A 19017-nucleotide genomic window follows, 5' to 3' on the forward strand; every position below is an offset into this window, starting at 1 on the left:
TGAAGCGCATGAGATTGGACAAGAAGTCCCTAAACATATGCAATCTCAGATCATTTCTTAAAAGACCTGGCTTCAAACCCAACACTCAGCTTTTCTGGGGTCCAGAAAATAAGAAAATAGCTACTCCCTTTGATTTATTCCTAAATTGCAAAAAAATTACAGTTAATTGTGTCATAAGTACTGAACACTAGAAGAAGAGGCAACCTTTTCACAATGGGTTTGATTTTAATTTTTTGTGGTCAAGAACAGATGATATCACACAGGCTCTGGATTTCTGAGTTGTTTTAGGTTATTTGAAAAAGATAACCAATGGCTGATATGTTTTGCTTTCCCTTTAACACTGGAGATCGGTTCCTTGTTTTTCGATAGCTCTCTGCTACAAAGCATTTCTAAGATTTTCTGGAATTCCTGACTCCCCTCCTCCAAAAGTCAGGCTCCCCCCCCCCCCTAAATGTAGCAGGAAACAGCTAGAATTTGTCCTTCAAGTGCCATAGCAACAAAACTAAGTTTATAACTGCCAACGAGCTACAACCATTAAATTCTGAAGTTTTACTACTGCACAGCTAGGAATTCAAATCAATTATCCTGACCCCTGCTTTCCATTAACTTACATGCTATATTCAAGCATGGGGAATGACTATAATATGGAACTTGTAAAACACTGAGTTGCAAGAAATACTTCGATGCCATGAAAATCAGAAGCTATCACAGCAAGTTGTCCTTATTTTGTTACGACCAATCTACCAACTCCCTTTATTGTAGCAAATTATCTACAGTATAGTGTGCCAATTATGTGATGTGGCTATGGGTCACCTTTACTGCTACCACTCAACAAAGACTAGGTTAAAACAGAGTAACTCTGCGGCTGCTTGATATGTTCTCTTCAATTTGTCTCTCTAGACTGCCTGTTGGGGCCACAGCCTGAGGATCCAGACAAGGAAGAACCAGAGCCCCCAAATGTTTCAAGTTTCCAGCCCTCACTCTTGACCAGGACTCCTACCTGCACCTGCTCCACATCCCAGGCTGAGGAAGTACAGATAACCCTAGAAGCAGCTCCATGGATGACGCTGGAACTACAAAGTTGAAGGCAAAACAGCCTTTCAGAACAAGGTTATCCAGAACAAGGCTTCCAGAGCTGAAAGGAAAAGAATCATAATAGCATCCAAGCAAAAAGAGGCAGACTAAATGTGTGAACAAGCAGCGGACTGTTTTGTTGTAGTGATTCCACCTTTTAACACCAGCCTAGATACTGTCCTTCTGGAACTTTCTCTATGGTCATTAATCAGGAGATTTTAGTTCATAATCAGTGGTTACCAATCCTCAGTCAAGCAGCTGCTCCTTTTTTTCATCATCAAAAGTATCAGAACTTTACTGAAATGATGAAAGAAGGTAGTGAAAGATCAAAAGGTTTTTCATTCCAAAGACCATGATGGCAAGATGGCCCAGTTGCATTACAAGGAAACCAGAACGCTGGAATTGCCACTATTCATTTGAATTACCACAGTCCAATTCCAGGTTGAGACATGTTTAATGTGTGTATAAATAAGGCTGCAACAAGGACAGTCCATTCAATCTTGATCCAAAAGATGTTGCTAAATGAAGACTGGGGTGTCTTGTTACTTTGGTCTTGTTACTTTCCCTACAGGAGCAAGCAACGTGGAGGATGGGCCTGACTGGCCTGTTCCAGCAAAAAGCAGTGGCAATAAATAAGGAGATTTGAAGAGAGCAGCAGGTCTCTAAAACCTAGGCATCCAAACGGCAAATTGGGCTGTCATATACCATCTGCAGATTGACTTTGTGGCCAACTAATTCCCGGATGTTATTGATGGCATACTTGATCATGGTGGGTCTAGAAGAGAAGAGAGAAAAGTCTCACAACTAATTTATTGGAAACAGTTGGTAACCCCCACCCCCAGACAGTAATAATGCACTGAACTACAATGGAAACTCAAGGTAAAGGACAAGTAACACAGGGACAGTTGGAATGGAATTCTCAATACAATGCAGTGCATCCCTCTCTCCCCACCCACTGGGGATCTATCATATTGTACCTGTACCAAGGACCCATCTTTTGGACTGAAGTCCTATGGACCAAGGGACCGACACAACCTAGCCTGATCTAAAGGAATAATTTGCTGATTATGTCTGAACAATGGAAGTGGGTGAAGTTCAAAAGGGTTGTTTATTATCCTTCCTATGCTGGAGATGTTTAATTGGTTCAAACTTTGATTTCAAACTGTGTTCTTTCTTTGTCTTTTTCTAGGTTTATTCTTTAGTTCTCTTTTAGTGTATAGCTTGTCTTTATTAGCTGAGATTGAATTTTTTAACATATTGTAGGTACCTGTTATCATGGTATTGTTTAAATAAACCTAAATTAAACATTTATAATAAAAGACTTTATTTGTTCAGTCGCTTCTGACTCTTCATGACTTCATGGACCAGCCCACACCAGAACTTTCAGTCAGTCATTGCCACCCCCAGCTCCCCCAGGGACGAGTCCGTCACCTCTAGAATATCATCTATCCATCTTGCCCTTGGTCGGCCCCTCTTCCTTTTGCCTTCCACTCTCCCTAGCATCAGCATCAGCATCTTCTCCAGGGTGTCCTGTCTTCTCATTATGTGACCAAAGTATTTCAGTTTTGCCTTTAATATCATTCCCTCAAGTGAGCAGTCTGGCTTTATTTCCTGGAGGATGGACTGGTTTGATCTTCTTGCAGTCCAAGGCACTCTCAGAATTTTCCTCCAACACCACAGTTACAAGGCATCTATCTTCCATCGCTCAGCCTTCCTTATGGTTCAGCTCTCGCAGCCATATGTTACTACGGGGAACACCATTGCTTTGACTATGCGGACCTTTGTTGTCAGCTTGATGTCTCTGCTCTTAACTATTTTATTGAGATTTGTCATTGCTCTTCTTCCAAGAATTAAACGTCTTCTGATTTCCTGACTGCAGTCAGCATCTGCAGTAATCTTCGCACCTAGAAATACTAAGTCTTTCACTGCCTCTACGTTTTGTCCCTCTATTTGCCAGTTATCAATCAAATTGGTTGCCATAATCTTGTTTTTTTTGAGGTTTAGCTGCAAGCCAGCTTTTGCACTTTCTTCTTTCACCTTCATCATCAGGCTCCTCAGTTCCTCTTCGCTTTCAGCCATCAAAGTGGTGTCATCTGCATATCTGTGATTGTTAATGTTTCTTCCAGCAATTTTAACTCCAGCCTTGGATTCCTCAAGCCCAGCACATCGCATGATGTGTTCTGCGTACAAGTTGAATAGGTAGGGTGAGAGTATACAGCCCTGCCGTACTCCTTTCCCAATCTTAAACCAGTCCGTTGTTCCGTGGCCTGTTCTTACCGTTGCTACTTGGTCGTTATACAGATTCCTCAGGAAGCAGACAAGATGACTTGGTATTCCCATACCGCTAAGAACTTGCCACAATTTGTTCTGGTCCACACAGTCAAAGGCTTTAGAATAGTCAATAAAACAGAAATAGATGTTTTTCTGAAACTCCCTGGCTTTTTCCATTATCCAGCGGATACTGGCAATTTGGTCCCTAGTTCCTCTGCCTTTTTGAAACCCAGCTTGTACATCTGGCAATTCTCGCTCCATGAATTGCTGAAGTCTACCTTGCAGGATCTTGAGCATTACCTTACTGGCATGTGAAATGTAAATGCCTTACTGTTCGATAGTTTGAACATTCTTTAGTGTTTCCCTTTTTTGGTATGGGGATATAAATTGATTTTTTCCAGTCTGATGGCCATTGTGTTTTCCAAATTTGCTGGCATATAGCATGCATTACCTTCACAGCATCATCTTGTAAGATTTTGAACAGTTCAGCTGGGATACCGTTGTCTCCTGCTGCCTTCTTGAAAGCAATGCTTCTTAAGGCCCATTCAACCTCACTCTTCAGGATGTCTGGCTCTAGCTCACTGACCACACCGTCAAAACTATCCCCAATACTGTTATCCTTCCTATACAGGTCTTCCGTATATTCTTGCCACCTTTTCTTAATCTCTTCTTCTTCTGTTAGGTCCTTGCCATCTTTGTTTTTGATCATACCCATTTTTCCCTGGAATTTACCTCCAATGGTTCTAATTTTCTGGAAGAGGTCCAGAGGTTCTTGTCCTTCCTATTCTATTGTCTTCTTCCACTTCCACGCATTGCTTGTTTAAAAATAATTCCTTGTCTCTTCTGGCTAACCTCTGGAATTTTGCATTTAATTGGGCATATCTCCCCCTATCGCTGTTGCCTTTTGCTTTCCTTCTTTCTCGGGCTACTTCTAGTGTTTCAGCAGACAGCCATTTTGCCTTCTTGGTTTTCTCTTTCTTTGGGATGTATTTTGTTGCCACCTCCTGAACAATGTTGTGAACTTCTGTCCAGAGTTCTTCCGGGACCCTATCTACTAAGTCCAGTCCCTTAAATCGATTATTCACCTCCACTGCATATTCCTTAGGAATATTAGTGAGCTCATATCTAGGTGATCTGTGGGTCTTCCCTAATCTCTTTAGTCTGATCCTAAATTGTGCAATAAGAAGTTCGTGATCTGAACTACAGTCAGCTCCAGGTCTTGTTTTTACCGACTGTATAGATGTCCGCCACCTTTGGCTGCAAAGGATGTAGTCAATCTGATTTCGGTGTTGTCCATTTGGTGAAGTCCATGTATAAAGCTGTCTCTTAGGTTGTTGGAAGAGAGTGTTTGTTATGCAGAGTGATAATAAACACTCTGTTACGCAGAGTGATAATAAAAGACTATCAATTGCAAATTGAAGCTGTCCGTGGATTAGTTTCGCCCCTTAACCATCCTAGAAAGGTGCAATGTGAGTTATGGGAGGTACTTCATAGTTTCTCTCACAAATACAAGTAGCCCTTGGCCTCTGGAGACTTCTGGTAGGCCCAAACAGCACAAGGCAGCTTAACTGACCTACAAGACACTCACCGTTCCAGAGACAGCCCCCAGGCAATGACAGACACGCCATCTGGCAGGCCCATAGGCAGCAGCATCTCTGGGCGAAAGACTCCTGAATTGCCCACCTCCACCCATTTCTTTAATCCTGTAAGAAAATGGAAATGTCTACTGTTAAGATAAGAAAGTGGGAATGGGTGTAGAGCAAAGCCAAGGGTTCCAGGTTACTGGGTAGGCCTCAAGGCTGGTGGCTAGAATCCATTCAGCACTTCCTGCTGGGACTCAGAGCAAGGTAGAAATGCAGATCCCTTCGTGCCAAAGAGAAGCAGAAAGGAATATGTCAGGCAGGTGGCTGAAGGGATAGCCTGAAGTGCTGTAAGGGAGAACAAGACAGTAGCACCCAGCTCTTGCCCAGTTTTCTCCAAGATTAAATCAAGGACAGATTTGTTAAGCTTGGACCAGCTCCACAGGTGTTTTGGAAAGCAAAGTAAAAGTATAGGACCAAATTTTCTGATATGTTTGCATTTTGGAGTTGGGAACACACGCATCATATGAAAGCTATGTTTCTATAGCCTAAATGGCTTGGGTACTAATTCCAGGAGCATTCTGTAGGTGCCATAGTATCTAACAAACAAAAACAAGGGCACAGAAGCAATGTTATTGCTGTGATTCAGTTATGAAGCTCCCATGATTTAGAAGCTCAAGAATCTTTAAAACAATGAGATTTTACCCAAAGTGCAGAGAAACTGAGGCATTTTGGAGACTATGCTTCCTTCTGCAGGCTCTTTCTCCCTCTGAAATAGCTGGGAAGAATTCTGTGGTTTTTAAACATGTTTTATTTATTAGCTGAACAGCCACACACCAGAGAGAACATGCTATGGTAGCTTTATTACATTTTGTAAGGGGGGAAAATGAGGCCCAAATGTTGAAAAAGATAAAATGCCACTATTTCAGCTAAATGAGCTTCCCATTTATTGTAATTTGAAAGACTGAAAATGTTGCCACTGTGTTCTGAAAGGTGTTTTGTTGGGGGAGGGGGGTTCCTTTAAATATCAAAGACCTCCAGAAAGAGGAACTACAACAAACAGATGATTAACACAGTGGAAAAGTGTCCTCGCTTATCGGGCATTCTCAGGATGTCCAATTTTTGCAACTATGTGAGTCACAAGGGGATTATCAAAGGCTAAAATGAGAGCAGTTGGAATTCCTTAAGACAATAAGCATGCAGCTGATGCCTTCTTGACTGAAGTGGAAGCAAACATTTTCCATAGGTAAGAATGCAAGCTGAGAACAGACTGACTGCTGTTCCCTCAAAAGTTACCTACATTATTACCCCTACTTTGTATGATTTGCCTTTACTGACAAAGGTATTTTGTAAATCACCTTAATTATTTGGGAAGGTATTTTAATTTGAAGAGGGAAGAGCAGTCAGATTCTGCAACAGACAAAGAACACTCCTATGCTTCAACTACACAATTCCTTAGACTGTATCTATCTTTTTCTCTGAACTCACCTTGATGGTAGCTGAAAACCTCCATGCTGGGCTCTGTGTATGGATTGTAAGCAGGCTTGAAACGCAGCTGTGTGATTCCTGTCACATAGAGAAAGGGAGCTTGTTTCTGGGAACAGGGAAAATAACACCTAAAAAGCTTCTCCCCTAAACTGCTGCCCTTCACTAATCCTGCCCCCCGACTTTCCACCATCTCTTACCCAGTTTGGTGAAGAATTCCTTCAGGACACCCATGAGGTCCCCCAGTGTCAAGTTATAATCAGCCACCACACCTTCAATCTGGTGGAACTCTGCCAGGTGTGTAGCATCCAATGTCTCATTCCTGAAGACACGATCAATGGAGAAGTATTTGGCTGGCGTGAACTTCTCCTGTAGTGGAAGAAATGATCATAGCTCTACATTTTCAGTTGGTTCAAATACCCAGTTTCATGCTCAAGTTCTACCAGCTTTAAACCCACAATTATTTTGTAACAAGGGTTTTCAATGCAAATACCACCCGGAGTCTCTCCTTTGGGGGGGAGATGGGCCGTGATAAAATTTGATAAATAAAAATAAATAAAATATTCTTCAAAATACAAAAGAAAACTAATATTTACCTGCTGTGCCAGTTGATAGAGCATCCGGGCACTGACAGCCGTGGTGTGTGTCCGAAGAAGATTCTTCCGAGCCTCCTCCAGTTTCCACTCATATTTGTAACTGAAAGGGAGGAAAAGATTAATAGAAAAATGCAGGAATTGGAAGAGGCAGTTAATATGAGTTACATGACCTGAGAATCAGCCCAGCATAAATGTGACTGCTGTGCAGAACAAGAGAAAATAGTTGATCCACTGGGCCAGTATTTAAAATTCTGTCATTTCTATTAGACATTTGGGACTTTTGTCCCTTATACAACAACTCTCTTACTAAATATGAACCAGTTCCAAAAGCTGCTTGGAACCTACTACTGAATCACAGGAAACTCCATGTGACAACATCAAGTCTCCCATCCTTATCCACTCTAAGGGCATAGGTTTCGCAGCAAAGTATTCCCCTTCATGTTCTAGATTCAGTAACAAGAGAAAAGTCCTTTGTTGCCAGCTGTTGCACTAAACTCCCCACAGCAATTATTCATGCTTTTCCACCCTATGATCTGCTCAACATCAGGGCAAAGTGTGCTGATGAACTCACCCCTGAGAACCGTAACCTCCTTGTGAATGCACTCTCTTTACCCTCTTCAAATAATCCATGGGGAAGTCAGTTGCTTCAGCAGGATCTGAAAGAAATTACCCTTGTAGGAAAGTATCCAGACACGCAAAGGCTCCATGGCATATGCATGCAAACACAACAGAAGAGCAAGAAGAGCTTGCAGCTGCTGCCTTCATTGCTGTCCAGACTCAAGGCAAGGCAAGCTCTCAGAGCATAAAGCAACTTTGCAAAGTCAGGTTGATCACACTTCCTGCAGAAAAATGGGTGCCACATTCCAGAATACTTAGAAAAAGCATTTCAGAAAGAAGAATTTCTATACATGTCCCCAACCTTTTGGATCGAAGGATGAATTTGGAATTGTGTGGTAATTGTGTGCATTACAACTTCTCAAAATGGTTTCCATAGGGAGCATGCCCATTCACAAAATGATAAAAAGTTGGATTCAGAAAACTGAAATTGTGACAAATGTGAATGCTGAATTTATTCAGGGAGGTGGTCTGGGGTGGGAAGGGAAATGAAGGCAATGGACTTTTGCTATAGTCAGTCCAAGAAAAGAGTGATTCTTAGAGTAAGGGAAGAGGCAAGGAGAAATTGGTATGAATATTGACCTTGACTTCTAACCTTCAGTATTAACAATAGATTACACTACAGGATTGCTGTTGGCTTGGACTTCCGGTGGGGACATGGCGGACTGGACAGCTGTGCCCATGGGCTCAGCAGGCAGAACTGACAACACGGCAGTTTTTTGGGCTCAGGCAGGTTTTTCCTGAAGCCCAGGAGTTTTTTTCTGGGAAAGGAAAACACTCAGAATCATCCCATCTGTCTCTGGACAGCTGCTTGCAGCCAGAAGATCGCAAACAGCATTTGTGCTCGATTGGTAAGAACTAGCCGGGAGGCTGGGACATCACCATTTCCAAACTGCACTGTAGCCTTAATGGGACACTAAGACCGGCCACCCCATTTCTAAATCACCCAATTTATATTTCTTTTAAGCACGCGTACCCTAAGAGGCTTTCTACAGCAAGGAGAAGTGGGTTCTCTTGGTGCTTATCATTATTTTTGGGATCAATTTTTTAAAATAAATTCTTTTTAAGTTTTGGACTTTTGTTTTCCCTCCAAATATTAAAGAGGATTGAGAATAAATAATTGTCTCCCTGTTATTATTTCTGTACTAAATTTGAAGAGATTAGCATTTTCCTATACATTGAATCGGCTGTTTTGAACTTTCAGTTCTCTGCTTCTACTTTCCCTGGGGAACTGTCTGCCTATCTCACTTTCACTTATGTAATGACACTTCGGAATTCTTTCATATCTTCGACTTTTGCTGGTTAAGCTCCTAGGGGGCGCCATAATCTACTGCGTGAGACATGGAAGACTTCAAACAGATTTTCTCTGACTTCCATCAAGATTTTAAACAGATTCTTTCTGACTCCTACCAAGTTTTTATGCAAGACATTCAGGACATGGTGGAAAACATGAGGTCTAAAATGTGTCATCTGGCTGGGGATGTTGTGGATGAAACTGAGGAATTTCACAGCGACAGAAATGTCTTGTCTAAGAGTGAGATTGAGATTTCTACTGAAATGCTGGATGAAGATTGGATAGTTGAGTTGGAAAAATTTAAGGGAGAGAGCGAGCTGCAAGCCACAAGTGAAATTGATTTTCTGGTGGAACGCCATGGAAAAGAAGGGGTTATTATGTATGGGAGGTCTCCTGAAGAGAAGTCAGAATTTTTGAGGGGGGAAGTTGGGCTGTTTGATTTTTTTAGGAAAAAAGCTCTGTGAGCATTGTGGAGATATGTAAAGGCTCTGGTTTACTTTGAAGTGGGATGAGGGTTAAAGACTATTTATCTGGACTGCTTTCAGGGTTTGGCTGATTTCATTTATCTTTAATGATCTGGATAAAGATTATTAAGGTATAATAAAAATAATAAATGTCTGGTTTTGGGTTTAGTATTTATTTATTTTTATTTATTTATTATTCAAATTTAATTACCGCCCATCTCCCCCAAAAGAGGGACTTAATATGATTAAGATTATTAAAATTGTTGCATTATCAAGTACAATGGCAGACAATTTATATGTTTTTTTAGTTTGATCTTTATTATAGTAGACAGGAATATATAGAATAGTAGTAGTAAGGAAATAATTAAATAAATGTTATTTTGGGGGGGTTGATTAGGAGGGGTGTGTGTGTGTGTGTGTGTATATATTTATATTTGTTTTAATATAAGGGGAGGGAGCAACTGTATTTAGTGATTTTTATAATGTGCCAATGGAATGATTTATAGAAATAATGTGATTTTGGTTTAATATAGAGTAAGGAACTGATTAGGGAATATCGTTGTATATCCTTGCTGTTAAAAGCCGGAAGTCACCTCTTTTTGTAATTCTGAAAATCTTTCTCTTGTCTTTCTACACTTTAGGTTTTTTTTCTTTGTAGTTTTTTGTTTTTCTGTAGCTTTTATCTTTGCTTGAAACTTAATAAAATTCTTATTTAAAAAAAAAGGATTGCTGTTGGCTTCTCTGATATGTCAACATTTCCTTTTTACTCCTTCCTTGTGTTGGCAGATTCACGGAGCTGCTAGGTGCATATTCATACCATGCAGGCAACAACCTAAATCATCTAATGTCTGTTGCTCAATTTGGAAAGCTACACTTAGAACAATTTAAAATGGCAGTTACTCATTTTAGATAGGATTCAAAATGCATGTGCCTGATTAGATCTCTGTAGGCATTGCACTGGGAGTCTGCAGCTACAAATTTAGGCCTGCACTCTAATCAGCCTTAAAAAGGAGACCAAACTTATATTCTTCACCCGGGTATGACAAGAGATAAAAGTTACATTTCAGACAAACAATGGAACCAACCCTTCATAAAGAAAGTGTCATGCTGGTCTCGGGCTGGGTGCTGCTGTGGTTGATAGAGGGCATCGAAGTTCCAGAAGGAGCTCTCAATGAAATTATTGGTGGGCATTTCTGTGAAACTGAAGAGGGAAACACAAGCTTCAATTAAATATTAAGAGTGGTTAAGGCAATGGGCTAGAAACCAGGAGACTGGGAGTTCTAGTCCCGCTTTAGGCATGAAAGCCGGCTGGGTGACCTTAGGCCAGTCACTCTCATTCAGCCCATCTCACCTCACAGGGTTACTGTTGTGGGGAAAAGAAGAAGAGGAGGAAGTATTTGGTATGTTCGCCGCCTTGAGTTATTTATAAAAATAATGAAGGCGGGACAGAAAACAAACAAACAAACAGATCCTATGACTAGCTTAGGACAATACTCTGACATCAATACAAGGAAAAACATCCAAATGCAGCCAGAAAAGCCACAAGAGAAGACTTGCTCCAGCCAAAGTACTTTGCTACTATTATTTTCTCACAGGCAATTATTTATACCCATTTAACAAAAATAAATTTTTTGGATTTTCCCAGCAAGCCATTATTTTGTATAAAATTTTATTGAATCCCAAAGATGGATAAGCGTGAGTTGACTCTTCCTTAAATTCTTCCAACCAGCTTGGTAAGCATTTTAAAGACTTCCCACAGCTGTTTTTCCCCTGCCCATATATTGTTAAGTACATACCCCATTTCAAGGAAAATCTGCCGAAACTGAGTGCGGACCTTCAGCAGTGGGTGGAGATGGCCGCTTTCAGGCATAATACCCAGTGCCTCAAAGTTGTAAGACTTGAATTTCAAATCTCTCCAAGAACCACTGCAAGGTTGGGGAAAACAGGGAAGAACAGGAGAAAGATAATTAATTTGGTAATAGGCTAGGATTCCTTTCAGAACAACTTCCATTTCAGTAATAAATCATGAAATACAGTCTTCATTTTAAAAAGATTACCACCCTCCCCGTTTTTTTTAAATTCACATAAAGCCAGTACAAACACAATGGAGCACAGGGATGTTAAGAATTCTGCCAGGAAGGGTCTGAAGCCTCCTATCCACGAATCCATTTTAGCATCCTGTCAGCTGTAAGGTTGTGATTGATGAAACTTGATTCTCTATAGTAAAGCCAAGAATTCTGTAGCCAAGTTTCAAATCCAGAAAACAAAAGCAAATTCCAGACAGAAATGGCAATTTGTAGACCCAGATCCAAGCTTGACCAGGACCATACTATAAAATAGACCAAGAGAGTTGCTCACCTGGCAATCATCTCTGGTGTAAGATCTGTTTCTTGCTTGGCAACAGTTGTACTAAAAGCACTTCCTTTTTTAATCCAATATGTCTTAATGGTCCTAAAAGGAAACACAAGTTTGATGCTTCATCTGTTGGGAAGAGAGGCAGAATCATTCAAAGTTCTATTGCAAAGAGTATTCCATGAGTGTTTTGCAAACTAGAGCAATTCCTTTAAATTAATAAATCACACACACACATACACATTTAGAATGCATCCATATGATTTGTGTACTGAACACGAAAGCAAGTTGCCTTAAAATTAATCAGGACAGAAGATGTAGGAAACAAAACACATTGTTGGTGAAGAAACCAGAAGGAATGTATTCCCTTAAAAAGGTGAAGTAAGTTTGATTTGAAGTTTCAATAGTTCTGCACTAGGAAGTAGATCCCTTTTTAAACTTTAGCTCTCCATGCCAGAATTAATGAAGCCTTGGTATTTTCTCTCTTTAATACCACCAGCACAATTAATGAGATAGAGATAAATCTACCCATCCATCTTCAAATCCCCATAACCAAAGATTTATTCAGCAAGTCTCCCTGGGCCTTGGTTCTTTGTTGGCAAAAATAAGAATTGAAATGAAGTAATTAACTGCAGAATAACTGCCTCTTTTCTTGAATACTTTGCAACATTGTCCAAAACCTGAAAAAGCATAGCCTAGGAAACATACCCAAAGAAAAATGTATGATCTGAAGAGCTTACACAACAAAAGATACATTGAGGCGTAACATCTGATAGGATTATAACCTACCGATGTCCAGTATGCAAACATCTATTTCACTATGAAGATACACAATGTACCAAGCTGCAAAAATTCTGTTGTGAAAATTTTCTACCAAATATTGGTGAAGAAGCAATAAGCATGGGTAGCAATGGAACAAGCAACCTGTTTGAAGGCAAGTGGTTGAAGCAGAAATGATTAAATGGCTAGGAACCAGCTTATCTGAATTATATACCTTATACCTCCTCTCAAATATAAGACCATCTTTGGAGACCTTTGAGTGCTTGTTTCCCCCACCCAACAGGAAAAATACTTTTCAGTGATGGTGTCCAAGAAAGGCCTGCTTAGCCACTACTCTATGGTCCTTTTAGCCTTGAGACTTAAAAAAAAAACTCATACTTTTCGAACATATTTTAATGTTTTTTTGATTTTGTACAAAATGTATTGCTGTTGCTTAATGTGATTGTTACTCATATTATCATGGTAAATACATTAACTTGTTTTATCTTTTTGGTATTTTTCTTTCTTTTACAATCTTATCTGGTTACTTAACATTTGTGCCCAGTAACCAAAGTTAGGGTTTAAAACAAGCATCAGATTATGAAACATTCAGTGCTTCCTGTAGCTACACTAAATGTAGCAGGACTTCCTAGACTTGGAACATAAACAAACAATAAACAGTACAAACATAATAAATAAATAAATAAATAATAAACAGTACAAACAGATAAAACAAAACCCATAACAGCACCTTTGCTGATAAAGGGGGAAGAAGAGTCGGAAGCGACTAAACGAATAAACAACAATGAAGTTGTAAAGTGCAACAAGCAGTGTCATTACAGAAGTCAATCCCAAGTCATCTCTGATCATTCTATAATGGATATTCGAGTTGAAACTCACACTTCTGTTAGGAGTTTTCGTTTCTTCAGTTCGTTTTTATCCTTCTCCTCTAAACAGTCAGCCTCTCCCTTCTGAACCTGGAGCAGCTTCTCCCTTACAGTGTCCTGAACAGATTCCACCTAGGAGAGAAAGGAAACTCATTGTAGATAGAGGCTGAAAGCTCTCATCTCATCCTGTTGTTCAACTTTTGGGGGGGCAAAAAATGTAACATAACATCCTGCAGAAACAGGGACCCCAGATAGGAACTTTGATTACTCACTGCCTGGAATATCCGAGGCCCATTTTCTGAGCTCTTGTCTAGCCGGATCCATTTGTTGGACATTGCTTTGCTGAATCCCACCTTTCCACTTGGTAGCTTCTACAGCAAGGAAAACATTACTCCATCAGATCAGAAGCCATACAATCAAATCCCCTTGTGTCTGAATCAGTTTCAACAAAAAAGAAAGGTACTTAAATTTTGATCCATAGTAAATACAGATCCTCCAGTAGATAACCTGAAATGAATATTTTCTCTGTAACACTTTAATTTACATTAATCAGTATACAGGGATGAGGGTGTGTGGGTATTTTTTTTTTTTTACCATCAGTTCACTCTGAAGCAGACCCTCAGAGGGGATGCTATTAAACACCCGGACCTCATGGCTCCCTTCCTGGATAATTTCTTTGCCCTCAGGTGTCAGCTCCCACTTCTTGGATGCACGCTGCTCAGCCTCGATCACCTAAAAAGAACATGAAAAACATCTTCCTTGACAAAAAAGGCAGGGTAAAAGTCAAGAGTGCTGTGTTTGATAAAAGAAACAAAAGTCTGTGGTTCTACTTAGGAAGTTTTTAAGTACCTCAGAACTTCTGCTTATTTGCAGTACCTACTTGGGTTCTGGATGAGGAAAAATCACATATTTATAGTCTCACACAACCAAATGGCTAACATCTATATAAAGAAAGCATATCCCTGAACTTAGAAGATTGTAGCTTAGTTTTACTTCTCATCTATCGTTTCTATGAATCCTTCACATTTAGTTATATGGAATCCCCACCTGCAGACTGAAGTCCTCTCAGTGAGAATTAGGCAACAGTTACACGTGGGAATATCTGAAGACAGCCTGAATGCACATATACCAGTGCCAAAATCATCAACCTTTTAAAACAGCCCTTCACTGCAATTTCCTTTTCTGAGATAATTATTCTTCAATCAGAAAAGTTTGATTCTAAACTAATATAATTGGGAAGCTAGAAATATCTGCCCTGATGAGGTTAGGGTTATCAGAGCTGGGCTGCAAATGAGCATTACATGGAAGGAAAGAGAGTTTTTATAACTCTGCTGCTATCTAGTGTCTTCTGGATTTTTGCAGCTCAGATCTGGTAGTTCCAGGTAGGTAAAGGCACAGCATACTACTTTTCTTCTTCCCTTAAAGCTCACAAGAGAAATTAACAAAGGAAAGGTGAGCAAAATATGGGTCTTACATTGGAATCCAATGAAATGATAGCAATCTATTTAGTACTGTGTATATATAACCATACGTGTATATTCTTATTCAGTCTTCCATCAAAATTTCTGAAATATCACCTTTACTTTATCTTTACAACAATGTTGTAAAACAGACACAAGTGAGAACAAGAGGACCATACTGTAGATGTTACAACTGAAGGATTAAACATATTCTCTGGTATAAGTCTGACATTCCCCACTGATCTCATTCAAATACACAAGGCAATGAGATGCTGCTTCTTGTAGTGTGAGATCTTCATCCAGTAAGATCACCACAGAATCAATTCAAAAAATTAAAAGGCAGAACTTTGTCAGCAGTTGTGTTCATAGGACAAATATGTGGCTTGTTTAATTATGCCAATTTTCTGGGTTTCCATGACACACAAAACTATGACCATATAGGCTGGGTTTGCACAAAATGTCAAGACTACAATGTGGTGGACTAGTTTGTTTGGTGTAGTGGTTAAGGCAGCAGGCTAGAAACCAGGAGACTGAGTTCTAGTTCTGACTTAGGCACGAAGCCATCTGGGAGACTCTGAGCCAGTCACTCACTCGCAGCCCAAGTAAGGAGGAATTGGCAAGCCAGTTCTGAAAAACCTTGCCAAGAAAACTGCAGGGCCTTGCCAGAGTGGACACAGACTCGAAGGCACAAAAACAGTTTGTGGTTCAGCGTGTTGTGTGAACGGAAACGCTGTCCGGATCAGCTATGGAGGCTTTCTGATGCGTTTTTCTACCACTCTGAATAGCCTTAGACTATTCCGGCCACATGGATGCTATCTACGAACAACTATGGCATAGTCAGCCCAAGTCAGCACGGTCATTGGCTGACAATGGGGAAGACCCACCCCTTTCTGCAGCAAGAGGCTGGGTGCCGCGTCAACTCTGCCTGGCGCTCCTCAGGGGCGTGGTCCGGCACAGCTCTGCCCTCTTGCCGACTTACCTCTCCTAACGCCTGAAGACTCTTCACGGCCCCGACCAAGACTTGGTGCTCCAGGCCAAGCGCTGCTGCTGCTTCCAGGCTGCAGAGTCCGGCTTCCCCGTCAGCTGCCACCAGGTCCAGCTTCTGTAAGAGTAACTCTGCTGCTGAACCAGGGCCTGTCGCGGCTGCCGCCATGGTGGGAGACATCTTCCCGGCAAACTCTAACGAGAACTTCCGGTAGTGGCCGGAAGCGGAAGTAACGATTAGAGCACAGTTTTTTAAAACTCGACCGCGTAGCCTCCGCGGCTTCCTTTCGCAAAAACAAGTGGGCCAGCTATGCGGTCGCTAGGAGATGACGTCACCCACAATCAGGGCGGGAAGTATTTCAGGAGGTTAATGCTTCAAAAATGCTTGTTTCCCTTTTTCATTTAGCCTGGTTGGGCACTCACGAAGCAAGCTAAATATCAGTATTTAAAAGCTAAATATACACAATCTTGGGTAAAGCCCACAGGGTAACATTTCGTTGCCGTGCTTTGAAATGCGAGTGTTTTATGCAAAAGTAGCCAACCAAAACTGATTGCTCGCACACGTGAAAAACGTAATAGTCCTCCTCTGTTGAGATTCTGCTTACTTTAAAAGTTCTCGTTGCGTTTCCATGTGAGTCTCATGCCTCTTCTCAAAAAAGCAATGTATTTGTTTCAAGTGTAGAAGTTCCAGGTCTCTAAAGCAGCCATCCATAACATGCTGCTCTCCGTAGCACAGGTTTGAGCAACAGAAGTCTAAACTAGTGTTGCAAGACGCCCAAAATGTTTATAGCCCAACCAGTCTCAAAATTTAGTTCAAAAGTAGCCCAACAGTCTGAAGAGGTTATGCAAAGAGATTCTGTGGAAGTGCGTATTAACTTTATTAATTAAATTAAAATTAATAACTGCTGGCTTCCCACAAGCAAAGTCAATGGGGAAGCCAGCAAGGGAGGTCACAAGTCACTCAGGTAAGTTTCCCCCCACCTTTCTTTGCTTGCATGCACCACCCATCCTTCCACTCTTTGCTCGCATCCACCCCACAGTCTCTCTCCCTGGCTTCCCTGCGCTCTCACACACACATACACCCACCCTGCACCCTCTTTCTCCAGTCTCCCTGTGATTACACATGCACATAGCCTGCGCCCTCTTTCCATGGCTTCCCTGTGATCACACGCACCCCACACCCTCTTTCCAAGGCCTCCCTGCACTCACATGCATGCACCCACCCCACACTCATTCCCCATCAAGCATCACCTCCCCTGACTCGCATGTGGCCTGCGCGGATCCTCCCAGGGGCCCCCCAAACCCCCTTTGGCCCACATCCCACGCTCCTTACCTGGACTCCTTCTGTTTCCTGTGACTACCTGTACACGCCCTTAAAAGTAGCCCAAAATACAGTAGCCCAAAAAACTACAACCCACAAATGCCAATTTCCCACAACTGATCTCCAAAACTAGCCCAATTGGGCATGAAAACCACCCAATTGGCAACACTGGTCTGAACATCTATTAAACTTCAGAAGCTTTAAAGGCATGAAGTGTGTAACAGATGTAGCGGAAACAAGAAAACATCATCAAGATAACATCATCATGGAAATGGTAATAGAAAACACGCTGCTTTTAGAAGTGTGGGTTTCCTTAGGTGAAATTCCTTGTATCTAATGTGTAATACCAAAACACATTCAAAGGAAATTTTCCTGGAACCTTGCCATCTTCTATAAATCCCATTTTCTTTTGTGTTGCATTGCTCAATAGATCAAAAGAAAAATCTGCAAATGGTTGATCCAATAGCTGGAGGGAAATAGGCTTGTCCAACAGGCAAAATAACTTTTTGGGGGCAGTGGACATAATTTTTTGAAAATGGTGCAGCAAATGGAGTTCTTACTTTTGCTGCTCTGTTTTATTTAATGTTTTACATTAAGGAATCTAATGGGAACTGGATCTGGGCACGATAAACTACATTCGCTTGGTTTTTATGTTGCTATGCCTCTGAATCTAAGATAAATAAACAAGAATTGGTTGGAATAGATTGGGAAGTGCCATTTACTGACTAAATGCTGTGCTGAGAACATGTTGAGGACCCTAAATGATTCTCTGAATAAACTACTTTGGGGCTACAAAAATCTGGGTGACCACTTGATGGCAGAACTATATCTTCTTTCTAAATCTCTATTATCCCTCTATGTCATGATCACCGTTGCAATGCTTGTGACATTGCAACGGCTCGCATGACAATACAGGGAAATGGGTCCCTGGCGGATTAAGGCAAAAGGCAACCATGAAACAAAAAGAAAGCAACAGGTGCTGGAAACTAAGTAACAACCAAAGCCAGCGGCGTGGAAGACAAAGATACAAAGTTGCCAAAAGGTAATTGACAAGACAACAGGAGAGGCACGCCCGAGCTGTCAAAAGGGATTAAGAGCCTGATCGCCCGGCAATGAATCATTACCGTTCAGGAAGGCGATCGAGGCGATGCCCGGGGCACAGGGGGGCTGAACGACCTCTCACCTGACAAGGACGAAACCGGTGGGACTCGTGGGACGCACCTGGAATAAGGTGGGGTGGAGCGCTGACCGGCGCGGGCTATTTAAATCCCGTTCCGGCGCGCTCCCCTCACTCTCAGCTTTTTAAAGGCATGCACTCTGTTTTCTCAATAAAGCCAGAACCTAAGCCTACGCTAGCGTCTGTGTCTTTACTGGTTAGCAGGCAGAGCCTGACATAAAGCTGAGAGTCACAAAAACGAACCTCGCCAGTCTCCACCGGGGAAAATTCTTTTCTGCGGGAGAAAAACACCGGTGATGACGGAACCGGGGAAGACCATGGAGTCGGCGCTTCACACCAGAGGCGCGAAGGACGCCATGCAAGAGGAGGAGACGACCTGACAGCTGCTAGAGTCGGCACACCCGAGATGGGACACGGGCTCCCTCCCTGCCCACACCGCACCCCAGTTCCAGACCTGGAGCTCCAGCCCGGATTGGAGAGCCCCAACAGAAGACAAAGTCGGGGGCCAACAACTCTTCACGTGGGATGGCGGAGCAGGACCCTGGACGGGGACATCCTACACCACCTGGAGACTCCACTACCCCCAAACGCCTGAGCAAGGAGTCGCAGGACTGCCGATCGGGCAGCAACCGGCAGCACCGAGGACGGACGATCCTGGCATACTGGACAGGGTCGGCGCCCTGGAAACCAAGGTACGA

At 41.9% G+C, this 19017-nt stretch overlaps 1 protein-coding gene across 1 annotated transcript; it reads right to left on the reverse strand.

The window, feature by feature from the left end:
* Positions 1 to 205: 205 nt before the first annotated feature.
* FARSA (phenylalanyl-tRNA synthetase subunit alpha) lies at positions 206 to 17062 on the reverse strand. The gene is made up of 14 exons (XM_063293010.1): positions 17045 to 17062; positions 15817 to 16140; positions 13972 to 14109; positions 13650 to 13748; positions 13391 to 13509; positions 11738 to 11830; positions 11176 to 11304; positions 10465 to 10580; positions 7578 to 7662; positions 7007 to 7106; positions 6611 to 6779; positions 6414 to 6491; positions 4934 to 5048; positions 206 to 1849 (listed from the first exon to the last, which is right to left on the reverse strand). The coding sequence occupies exons 1-14, from the start codon at positions 17060 to 17062 to the stop codon at positions 1744 to 1746; spliced, it is 1689 nt and encodes a 562-aa protein (XP_063149080.1). The 3' UTR covers positions 206 to 1743.
* Positions 17063 to 19017: the final 1955 nt, after the last annotated feature.

The sequence above is a fragment of the Candoia aspera genome, chromosome 2 (assembly GCF_035149785.1).
Source record: "Candoia aspera isolate rCanAsp1 chromosome 2, rCanAsp1.hap2, whole genome shotgun sequence".
NCBI classification, from domain to species: domain Eukaryota; kingdom Metazoa; phylum Chordata; class Lepidosauria; order Squamata; family Boidae; genus Candoia; species Candoia aspera.